Source organism: Toxotes jaculatrix, chromosome 16 (assembly GCF_017976425.1).
Source record: "Toxotes jaculatrix isolate fToxJac2 chromosome 16, fToxJac2.pri, whole genome shotgun sequence".
Lineage (NCBI taxonomy): Eukaryota > Metazoa > Chordata > Actinopteri > Toxotidae > Toxotes > Toxotes jaculatrix.
In genome coordinates this window covers 16,772,331-16,784,779 of record NC_054409.1, presented here as the reverse complement: position 1 = coordinate 16,784,779, position 12,449 = coordinate 16,772,331, and the positions used below count along the sequence as shown (strand labels likewise).

Below are 12,449 nucleotides of genomic sequence, written 5' to 3'. Positions count from 1 at the left end.
CTGCAAAGATTTGTGTAGACTGTTGTAAGAACGACGGCTCACTTTGTACAGATAATCTGATAGGTAGTTGAGTACGAACATCTTCTAGCCTACATCACAGACAATCTGGAAGATGTTTCTGCGTTGCTATCACCGGTTCCTTTGAGCAAGGGTAATGTTTTTCAAGTTTCTTCCGTCTCACTGCAGCTTACTTGTCGACTACACTCATGGTTTCTGTAAATACGAACAGAGTGAGCCTTCGCTTCTTTTTGTCCTCTTTGTCTCTGACCTGTCACATGCTGTCAGTCAGCTGACTGGACCCACAGCTAACAAATATGCAACTAAAAACTGGGTTCTAATTCAACACCGGACACGCCAAGCTAACAATAAATAAATAAAATGAATAAATAAATATAAATTAGTTTTCTGTCACAACACAAAAAAAAACGGTTACTCTAAAAACGAATCACACAAGTAACGAGGGGGAAATGTTAAGAAGGACACCTTCCGGTTAGCTCAGAATGCAGAATTAGCTCCAGTGATCTGATCATAGTCAGTGATTAAGGGTCGTTTTTTTAATAATACCGAGATAATAGATGAATGGGAAGCTTATTTATCTTTTCCTCTGAGCTGACCTTCCTCACTTTGATCAGCGGGTGGCGCCAAGATATCACGCTACAGAGTCTGTGCGGCCAACCCACGTGTAGCCATTTCCTGTAAGGGGGGTGGTCTGATCAACACACTAAAATATCTGTTTAGAAGTGTTCTTATGCTATGGATGAGCTGCCTTCGGACCTGAGAGCATTTCTTCTTAACCACCCTTTTCTTCAGCTTACAGATGGCAAAAAGGTTAGAGAGCAAACTACTTCACATCATACGAGAAACATTTTCAACGTGATGCTAGCCGTATTGCTAATGTACCTTATGATTCATGTACTGAAGTGTTGTGATGGCTACCGTGTGTTGACCAAGGCTAAAAAAAAACCTGTAAATCATTACCACGTTTATTGCTGTACCATTCTAAACGCCATGATCAACACCGCCTAATGTACCACATCTGTCACCTGTTTGTTGTCTTAGATCAAATGCACACTGAATGGCCACGAGTTTCCATGCAACCTGACAGAGCTGCAGAAGTTCACTCAAGGGAAGAAATATGAGAAACTGAGTGCTACAGCAGAGTTTAACTACAGCCAGTATGAACCACACATTGTGCCAAGCACCAAACAGCCGTAAGGATGCTCTTGTTTTCCCACACATGCTTCTGTTTGTCATTTTGTAAGAGGAAGTACCAAAACCTTGATTGTCCTTGCAGTGGTGTAACTGCCAGTAAAATGCAACAGTTTGTTACTGAATCTGGTGACCTAATCTGCACTTTGCAGTGTGTGTTTTCTGATGTTTACCGGTGTTTTCCAGCAATCAGCTCTTCTGCAAGCTGACGCTCAGACATCTCAACCGGCAGCCGCACCATGTTCTGAGACATGTCAACGGGAAACGCTTCAAGAAGGCCCTCTCCAAATGTCAGTATGTCACTGATCCACATGCATGGCACTTTCTTTAAATACAAGTTATTAACTTGTGGGTTACTAATATTACACGTTTGGTTGTGCAGCCCAGACTTTTGGAAGGAAATCAAACCTATCTGATGTATCTGTCGATTAAAAACAAAGACTAAAGTCATCACTTTTCTGCTGAGCATAATGGTTCTAAATCTTCCCTGACCACAATTTATTACACATAATTTGGGATTTTGTTCTGAGTTGTGTTCAGAAATGTGCTCAAAAAAGGCGCCTGTACTGCACTGCAGATATGAGCTGTTAGACAGTTCACGCTGTAATGTGATTACTGACATAGCTGTCTCATTCTTGCTCTAGATGAAGAGTGTGTGCAGCAAGGGATTGAATTTGTTCCTGCCAGACTCACACAGAAAAGACCCAAAGACACTGGAGAGGAGAAGGTCAGTCGGGGGAGGGCCTCAAAACACGGGAACAGCATGTGGGAACCCTCATCCAGTGACGAGGATCACAGCGACTCGGAAGACAGCATGAGTGACCTATATCCTCGTTAGTATCCCAAGTGCACAAATTGTTGACATCTTTGTCCACTTTTATTATGTAATGGATGACAAAAGCCCAAAAGGTGTTCATTCCAGGCAAAACATAGTGAATTTACAGATAAACTAACATGCTGTTTATCAGAGGAAAGGATAATAATCAGCTATATGATTCAATTTGGAATTTTGTTGGACTGTGAAAGTTACAGAATTCGGCCCTCCTGTGCACCTGAACCCAGATATGCAGATTCAAAGTGGTCACACAGACTTGTCGGGTTGGAGTTTTACTTTGCTGTAACACTGTATCATATTTTCCCTCAGCGTCTATGTTCACCTTAAAAAACCCGGCAGAAGAAAGTGTGGAGGGTGAGGGGGACGAGGAGGAAGATGACTTCCAAACAGATGAAGACGAGGAAATGGAGGTGGACAAGCAGGTGGTGCAGAAACGCAAAAAGGTATGTTTGTGTAAAATGTGTATCTGAAGTAGCATTTGTGCGTGTGTGATGTACTTTCTCAAAATTATTATCACTTTTTCTTTGACAGACAGTCCTGTGTATTTTGTCTTTCAGGTCCAGGGCGGTGGTTTTCAGAAGAAATTCAGAAATAATCACTGGAAATCAGGGCGAAAGAAACATGGAAAATTGCGAAGTGGAAAATAAAATATAAAACCATGTCTGTATAGTATTTTTATACCTAGTGTTTTGTCAGGGATCAGGACTCACAGCACTGGGTATAATATTCATGTGTCTGAGCCAGCCTGACTTTTGTATAAGTGAGCATTGCATTACTAGATACTAAAAATACTGTGTTAGTGGCAGTTAACACATGTTTTGGACTGGATAGGTTGTGTTTTCTGTTTCACGAGCAAGAGCAAAGACATAAAATACAACTCTGTTTGGACTTGCAAAGATTGTCTATGTTTGGTTCTTCTACCAGTCATTGCCTGTAAAGCAGCTCCAGAGCAAGAAAAGGGACATTTGAAATGCAGATGTTAAAGTTCCAACTTAGGGAGAGACAGACATCGACCGTTGCAAGCCGCATATCAGTGATCATTTAACAGAATAATGCCATTTAAAAATGTAGATTTTAATGTTTCATAAGCAGATACAGTACACACATCTCTCACTTTAAGATTTGCAGCAACAGTTACAGCATGAAAATCATCTCCTTACTTTCCAGTAGCAGGTAATTGCTGGTGTAAGTGGCAAAAAGTTTTTTGTGTATCTATCAACGAGCTTTTATGCTGTAGATAACAGTTCTCCCAGTGCCTCAGTTAGTGTTTTCACTAATAATGGACAGATCTTGCACAGCATCACCATGCTGCTGCACAAAAACACCAAGTCGAGGACTGTTGAGATTCTGTGGGAGAATGTTCTGACCAGTCGCTGTAAGGAGTTATGGCTGATTAATAGTTCTTGTATAATGTGTGGTTTATGCTTCAGAAATATCTTGTGTTACTGCGGCTTCGCAGTGTTTTGTGCTATCGCTTCATCAGTTTCCCTTTCCTTTTGCCTCTATGTAGATGTTGAGGGCAAGCCATGCAGTTGTTGCTGTGCTTTTATCTGAGGTGCTGTACGCTGGGTCCCTGCTTGGGGAAAAAACAGTTTTTCTTTCTGCTTGGCAAACAAAAAATGTTCATGTCCTTGAGTGGCTGACTTTCTCCAAGTCTTAGTTAACAAGCCATCTGTAAGCTACGGCCCCTTTTACAGCTACGGCCCCTTTTACACCTCCATCCCATTTTCCCTCAAATGTAGCTCTGCCCTCTCATGGCAAATATGTTCATCATCCTCCCACCAACTTCATCTCAGTTATGAGCAGCCAAACATCTGTCTCCTTTCTGTCTCAGCCGGCTGTTTTTCATTCTGCAAACACCAACACCACTATGAGCTAGTCACATGTATTGACAACTAGCTCCCACAAACCGTATTTTATTACACAGTGTTCCTCCAGGCTACAGATGGAGTCATGTTGGGAGAGAACCTTGGAGAATTTTGATGAGGGGCCAAGGCAGCTAGGGGACATGTGGAGGTGGTAAAAGTTGTTCAACAGAAACAAGAGGCCTGGCAGCAGCAGCCAGTCCAGCTCTGATGAAGTGTATTGTATCATTTCCAGTGCTGGATTGGTTTGATTTATTTGTGAGCTGAGTGAATCACTACTCAATCTCTGCCATCAAAATGTGGTTTTAAGAGGTCATTATCGTTTTGTTTATACAAAACACTGACATGATGAGATGCATTACCTCCAGGACATTACTGTCTGTGAGCAGGTGTTTGTGATTTAGGAGTCCTCTGGACTTAGGACCTACTTTTTGCGCTAAAAGGCTTTGTGAATTACTCTTAGATCAAGACCCAAACAGTCTTAAAGTTGGGACTGACGCTCTGTATTTTTAGGGCCTGTTTGGGCCTACTTTTAGTCTCATTGAAATATAGGTGACAAGTTTAGGAAGAGGTATTTAGATACTTTACTTATATAAAAGTAGTAATACTATAACATAAAAGTACTTATGTACAAGTGAAATCCTGCATTCTAAGTTATACTTCAGCCAAAGTACATGATATACTTTAAGTACCAAAAGTCAAAGCACTGGTCATGCAAAATGGCCTCATACAGAGCAATCATATTGATTAAAAAAAAAAAAAAGTTTTCCAGTAATTGAGTGAATGTACTCAGTTACTTTCCACCACTGTGGGTGACATAGGAAAACCTGAAAGGAGTGTTCTCTATCAGAACGACAATCCACCCATTCACAGTTCGTTCACTGTTCACTTAACGATTTGATGAAACTCATGTGAATCATATGTTGTGGCCTTTGCAGTCATCAGATTTCAGCCCAGTTGAACACACATGGAAGATTAGACTAAACATGGGAACCACTAGACTAAACTAATCTACTGCATAGCAAGTAAAAGTAGCTCCACTTGGACTGATGCATCAGTAAGAATCTAATATTGTCTCTTATAGCAATCACATGGGCAGATTTTCTACAAAACGTAGTTTTACTCTATTTCATGTAAATTTAGTTTATAATTTTTCTGTACTATTATAAAAGTATGATACTTGCACCACTGACCAAAGAAGACTTTTTAATTGACAAGATAAATGCACATCTGTCCAAAAAGGTGTAACGACCATTGAAACCTGTATGGGTTACAATGAAGTGTGCACGTTTGGAGGGATGAACATTACCGTTCCTTAAAGTTTATGGTAATAAATGAATTCAGGTGGTGTGGAGAACATAAATCTGCGTTTGTTTACATGTGTAAAAGCCGTAAACAACGCCGGGCAGCGGCGTCAGGCCCCCCGTACGGATCAGTATACGTGGCATACAGCGGTTGCAGTACCATGTAGGGGGGCTCTGTCTACTCTCGGCAAATCGCGGGGCATTGTGGGGCGGAGGCGGCCTTTCTCTGAGTCCAGGCGAACGGGAAATCTTCAAGTAAATAACGTTATCGGGGGGGAGGAACAGTCCGTGCGGAGAATCCAACACACCAGAACTGTGTGGAGTTGAGTCTTAATTATTAAAAACCGTGATATTACACGAACATGGGGCAGGAGGATCTCATGAACACAGCCGAAGACGTGGCGGACCAGGTAACTTCAACCTTAGCACGACAGTAGTTAACGCTAGCCGCTGCTAGCATGTTAGCCGCTAACTAGTTTGTCTGAGAATGAAGTAACGTTAGGCTCTTTCTGAGTGCTTCCTTCCTACGTTTTGACGCCTTTAATCATCGTTTCTACAAGTCCACAGTAGCTTGCCGGTGGCATTAGCGTCACATTGCATCAACGCAGCAGCTTATTAACTCGTGTTTTAAATGGCATGACAAATGGTTGATGTGTCTGGTTCTGTCATGTGTCTCCGGATGGATTTGATAGCATTTATTTATTCCACAAAGGCAAAGGGAAACTATGCTTTAGTTGATTTTACTTGTCAGTTAACAGGTATTCATATGGCAGCTAGTTAGCTTGTGATCTGTAGCCTCCCGGTTTATTTAACAGTATCACAGACGAGACAGTGCCAGCCCGTAGTTGTGAAATCACTTAGCCTCTCTACCAAGTTATTGACTAACACTCGTTAGTCATGTTGTGTATTTGCGTGTAACTGCTTTGTATGACTGATAAACAAACTCTAAGTTGGACTTTCCTAAACTGAGCATCTTCATGTGGCCTTGACAGATCTGCTCCACCACCCAGGTTACCCCCTTCCCAAAAAAAGAAGAATGTGAATCTTGCTTTCACTTTATTACGCATACTAGAGCTGCTCTTTTTGTATCTGATTTAGTATTTCTTAGTGCTTTTTTTTCTTGTACTGGTGCAGCAGCAGCAATGCACTGGTGTATAAGAAGTGAGCATAGATGTCAAGATCAGATTTCAGGTCAGCCTGTGACCCATGTAGACTGGGATAAACCCCAGAGATTTGGTTTTGTGCATTGTACCCTCTGTGCTTTCTAAAGTTACTATAGTCTGGGTCATAATACACACAGAGGCTGTAGTTCTGTGTTCCAGATTCATGGCCTTATGTTTGTGCAGGACAGGCCAGACTTAATGTCAACTATCTCCTTGGAGGACACCTGTCAGTTCAAATGCAAAGTCTTGGAGTCAGTTCTCAACTCAGATGCCACAAAATGCTCCGCATCCCAACTAAAAGTGCACCTGACTGATTTATACACTCCTATCACGAGTGCTGTGTGCTGTGCATTGTAAAAATGACAAGAAAAAGGAAACTATTAACGTCTGCAACACTTGGTTTGTTTGCTCTGTACAAAACTTTGCTAAGCCCTTTTTAAGGGCACATCCCTCATTAATGCGTCCTGAGCGAACATGTTACTTACACGTTACTCTACAGAATGGTCTATTTCTAGACTGTTGCGGCAACCTTGGGCTTGTTCGGATTGGTTCCCAGTCTGTCCATTCATGTCCCATTCAGCATGTCATAGTGGGAGTTGGTGGATGCTGATAGGCTACCGAGGTCTGACAGTGCTGATGTGGACTGCTGAGTAGGCGGGGAAATGGGCAAGACTTTTCTCCTCGAATGTGTCACTGGTGTATCAGAAAATCTAGTCATGAATTCTGTGAATTCTGAATGACAGAAGAAGATAAGATAGGGTAGTTCCTTTTTTTATTTGTATGTTTAAACATTAAGCAAACTCCAGCTAATACAAAGGGGCCCTCAGGGTTTGTAACATGGAGACACAGACCTGTGATTGTCCTAGGATTTGTAGACCACAACAAATCTGCTACCCTGCATGTTTTACCTTCTTACTCTTTTGAAATCAGGTTATTATGTTAAGTTCTAGTTAGAATTATCAATACAGACGCCTCTGTGGCTTTTGTGTATTGGTTTAATATTTCAGTATCAGTAGCTGAGTGGGTGAACCACATGTAATTAAAATTTGTACAATTAAGTGATTTTAGATTTTGAAAAGCAATTGATGTATGTGATTAATTATTGAAATTATCAGTACAACAATCATGTAATATAACTGATGTATAAAAGGGAGTCATATAAGACTTGACTAGTCTAACGAGAGACCAGAACTAATCTACATTTTGCACTTACTTTATTGCAGTTACTTACGAAAGCAGTAAATAGCCTGCTCCACAGGTCGCATGCATAACAACCATAACTTCAGGTACTGTCAAGCAGGGGATCTACACTGTTTGTCAACTTGGCTTCTTTGGGATTTTAATCTAAGCAAAGCCTGCCCAAGACAGCAATTCTGTTTTAAATTACTATTGTTTCGACATTCACTTAGCATGGCAGTTGCACTCAAATGACTCGTGGGTTAATTACCGTCCCTTTAACTGACAGTGTAAATAATAATTAGTAGCAGCCTCCCCTGACTCAAAATATGATTGGATTTTTTAAAAAGGAGTCCTAAGGGGACGGTTGTTGAAAAGCAGGTATATGATGTGTCACTGCTTGATGACCCAGTATAATGTTGTTTCACAGTTTTGCTGTTGTAAGCAGTCTCAGGAGCACCTCAGGAACCACATCCTTTCATTGTACTTCTTTAGAACTCACGTCATCTTTTTTTCTCATCAGTCGCTCATCCTCTCTGTTTTCTTCTGTTTTTCAGTTCTTGCGGGTAACCAAACAGTACCTGCCCCACCTGGCGCGTCTGTGTCTCATCAGCACCTTCCTGGAAGATGGCATCCGCATGTGGTTCCAGTGGAATGAGCAGAGAGACTACATCGAGGCTACCTGGAGCTGTGGCTACTTTCTGGCTACATGCTTTGTGCTGCTTAACCTCGTAGGACAGCTGGGTGAGTGAACGGGAGGCAGGTTCAGGTCAGGACAAGAGATGAGTCACCTAAGATTTCAGTGTTGTAGCTACTTACGACACTGGGTGGTGTGTGACAAGCCCATTCATGGCAAACAGGTTAAATATATGAAGAGTTTAAATGTGTGCCAGACGCATTTCCGCCCCATTGTGTTTACAGTTAACAGAAAGTTGTGTGATAAACACAAACTCAGTGAATTTTACTTCAGGGATATAAATCATCTTGCTGAGTTAAGAGGTCAGGGGAGACTGATGAGACTTATGGAACAAACCCCACTTGTCCGCAGATCCGTTAAGTATCCCAGTGGATGCAAAAATGGTTCCCTGAGCTCCTTGTACTTTGAGGTAAACTGACTGTAAGAGCAGAAATTTGCTGACTGCACACTGATGAAGGCATCAGCCAAAATGTTTTGCTTGCATGTGCAGAAAAACTGAAAACAACATTTATATCTAGTTGTGCTTCTGAAACTGTTGTAACTTTATGTCAGGGGCAAAATACAAACATGCTCTTTGTTGCGCATGATGGCCTTTTACGGTTCCATACTTGTCATGTTTGAGTTTGGCGTAAACAGTATGCGTACATCCACGGACATATCCTGCCACATGTTTAACCTACCTGTCTTGTTGTGTGTCCTAACAGGTGGTTGTGTCCTCATCCTCAGTAGAAATTTTGTACAGTATGCCTGCTTTGGATTATTTGGCATCATAGCGCTACAGGTGAGAATAATGACACTGTCACTGCCTTTTAAACATACTCGTGCAACAATTTGCCATTGTGTCTAATCTGGAATATTTTCTTTTTCCAACCAGACTGTCGCATACAGCATTTTATGGGACCTTAAATTTTTGATGAGGTAGGTGTCACTCAGTGAAGTTTTAGTTAGTAAACCTCTGCAAAGAAATTAAGAGCAGTTCTTTGTTTATTGGAATGTAATATATCAGGTTGCACCAAGTGATCAACTCTCAAACATTATAGCCCACCAGTGATTATGAAATCATTGTCTAAATTCCCAGATTCAGGTATACATACAAACTTGTGACATAAAAGGCGCTGAGGTCGTTTGCTGAAGTCGGAAGCAGACTGGTCACACTGACTGGTGATTTCTGATGTTGACTTTTGAATTTAATTGCTTAGGATCATAGATGAGAGCTATCTTAATGAATTAGAGAGAATGCAGTGCTTTTGCTGCGGCAGTGGAGACCTTCATTTGCTTGTAGTGGTAGTAAACGAGAAAGCATCTCAGTTGTCAAGCAACAGTTACAATTACTGTAATTACTATGGACCTGAGACCTGTGATTTATTTAAACATCGACGGGCCAGATGAGTCATCAGCCATCAGAGAAATCTGTTTAATGCAGAGCTGTGTTGCATCCAGTGTGCTTTTAATTCATGTCCTGTTGGCTGTTAGTTTACAGTTAGCGTATAATGTAGTACAACATTTGCATAATAACCAGGTTGTCAGTTTGGAAAACTAATTAAACATTTATGTTGTTTCCTGTTTAAAAAAAATAGAAATAATAGTTGGAACTATCACTCATTTCAGCCAATAATGAGCTTATAATCAGCTGAATTGGTAACTGAAGTCAGCCTCAACAAACCTGATTGTATTGTATTCAGTCCGGATATATTTCTGGTTTTCTGTCTGCCAGTCTGACACGCACTGTCCAAAAATAACCATCCCCTCTATCCTCTCCCAGAAACCTTGCCCTCGGAGGCGGTCTACTCCTGCTGCTGGCTGAGTCTCGTTCGGAAGGAAAGAGCATGTTTGCTGGAGTCCCCTCCATGGGAGAGAGTTCACCAAAGCAGTACATGCAGCTGGGCGGTCGAGTACTGCTAGTGCTCATGTTCATGACTCTGCTACACTTTGACTCCAGCTTCTTCTCTGTGAGTACTGACAACACCAAACACCTCCTACATTCTGCAGCTTGTTCACACAGATGGGATTTTCCTATCATTCAGTCAAGGCCAGTGCTACGCAACCACAGTGGTGTGGACGCACACAAAATCTAGGATAGCAAGACTTTACTTAAAGGACCATGCAGGTGGTTTTTCCTGCATTACTGCCAAGTATTTTCCAAAGCCTACCATGGGCTTGTAGTCCCTGACTGTAAGGTAGGAAATGATTTAAAATACTTTTAAAACAAACAAGATGATCTCAATGAGACTGCCTTTATGAATTAAGTTTGACTTACTTAATAATGGACTAAATCATGCAGTAGTGATAATCACATGCTGTTAGTTCATCTTGGTAAACTTGAAGCACAAGCTCAAATCCTTCACCCTTGAACTTTTGTGTTCATCTACAGATCCTTCAGAACATGGTGGGGACTGCCCTCATCATCCTGGTGGCCATTGGCTTCAAAACCAAACTGGCAGCGTTGACCCTCGTCTTGTGGCTTCTGGCGATCAATGTCTACTTCAACGCTTTCTGGACCATCCCCGCCTACAAGCCCATGCATGACTTCCTCAAGTATGACTTCTTCCAGACCACCTCAGTCATCGGCGGCCTGTTGTTGGTGGTGGCACTCGGGCCTGGCGGAGTGTCCATGGATGAGAAGAAGAAAGAGTGGTAGGCAAAGGGGCATAAGATAAGAGGATTGCCCAGCACCACTAACACCCCCCACGACTGGGACACAAAGACCCTCCCTCTCCTTCAGCCCCCGCCCCCTCACCAGGGTACACAGTTTTTTGTTTTTTTGTAGCTTATTTTTTTATTTGGCCAAATTCACAGACACCATCTTAGAGGGTTTTTTTGTTTAATATGAAAATGCCAGATTTTTTCTAAACCCTTAAAAATAAAAGCCAGTTTATTTCAAAGTAAAACAGTTAATGGATGATAAGTGGAAATAAAGATTTATTTGTTGAGAGGATGAATGAAAAGAATTTATTGTATTTTATGGTTAATCCATACATTATTATTGATTGATTTTCACATTTTCAAAATGAAACTGGCAAAGTGGAAAGAGTGCAGCAGTTTGGGCCCCCGTCCCCCATGGATGCTGATCTTTTTCTGTCGTCGGATCTTGGAGTGTCTGAGACTTACTCACCATATTGATCTTGAGACCTTGGGCACTGATTTGACAGCAACTCGCCTCGACTCTTCAGATTTCATCTCCCCTCTTATTTTCTTTTCTCTCTAATAACTTCCCTTTTCAGTACATCTGTACACCTTCAATCTCAACTGACTCTTGTTCATGGGGAGCTGAATCTGGGGCGGGGGGGAGGGACGTGTACATTGTATAGTGGTGGATTGCAGTCGTGCTTGATTGAAAATTTCAACACAGTTGTTAGCTCCAGGACTTGTTATTGGGCACTTCGTACTGTATGTCTTTGGCCAATGCCTAACTAGTGAACTGTATATGATCGGGGATAATAGGGGGGGAGGCTCAGCATTTGTGAAACACCATATTCTGCGATCTAGAAAAGCAAAGAGGACTAAGCAGAGTCACTAGCCACCTGGACTTTGTCTTTGCTCAGTGTTTTTTGCCCTGTGTAAGAAAAAAAATATTCAGTGTATTGATTTTCAGAACTTTATATTGTATTTTTGATCATTTGTTTTTTTGATTTTGGAAGTTCATGGCGAAGAAATAAAAGTATCAAAAATATAAAGTCACTGTCTCATTCAAGGTCTTTAGCTCTGAAGATGCTCTCAGAGGTTGAGGGATGTTGGTGGACCAGAAAATCAAATACATGTAAATTCTCAACCAATGGGAGCACAAATGCAGAGTATGATACATGTTTCAGCTTTGTGAGGACACGTTACGTATTGCAGCCTTCTCAGAAAATAGAAATTATTACTACCCTGCCTGAGGTTTCTCGTTGTATCAATGATTTGGCCAGTATGTCTGTTGCCATTGGGGCACTATTCCAAGAAGTGCTAATATGGGTCTGTCCTATCAGGGACCTAAATGGTCATTTGGGTTGGAGGATTCAATTCAGTCATTTGTACACAGTGCTGGGCTTGTTCCTTGAAAACTGTGGTCAATTATTAATTGAAAAAGTAATTACATCACTTTACTAATTACCCAGCAGGGGGAGTAATGTGTTATATCAGTCTGAAGAAAGGCCAAAAAGGTATCAACCCTCCATCAACTTCCAATCTGACAGCAAACAAGCTGACCCTCAAATGTCAAAG

The 12,449-nt window shown here is 41.5% G+C and overlaps 2 protein-coding genes across 2 annotated transcripts; both read left to right on the top strand.

Moving 5' to 3' along the window:
• Nucleotides 1-557: 557 nt before the first annotated feature.
• Nucleotides 558-2,934, top strand: surf2 (surfeit 2). Its single transcript, XM_041059110.1, has 6 exons — nt 558-828; nt 1,060-1,211; nt 1,396-1,499; nt 1,854-2,042; nt 2,354-2,487; nt 2,602-2,934. Exons 1-6 carry the CDS (start codon nt 754-756, stop codon nt 2,689-2,691), a joined length of 744 nt encoding a protein of 247 aa, XP_040915044.1. The 5' UTR covers nt 558-753; the 3' UTR covers nt 2,692-2,934.
• Nucleotides 2,935-5,411: 2,477 nt separating this feature from the next.
• Nucleotides 5,412-11,944, top strand: surf4 (surfeit 4). The gene is made up of 6 exons (XM_041059566.1): nt 5,412-5,623; nt 8,110-8,296; nt 8,954-9,030; nt 9,124-9,167; nt 10,012-10,198; nt 10,621-11,944. Exons 1-6 carry the CDS (start codon nt 5,576-5,578, stop codon nt 10,885-10,887), a joined length of 810 nt encoding a protein of 269 aa, XP_040915500.1. The 5' UTR covers nt 5,412-5,575; the 3' UTR covers nt 10,888-11,944.
• The last annotated feature ends 505 nt before the right edge of the window (nt 11,945-12,449 follow it).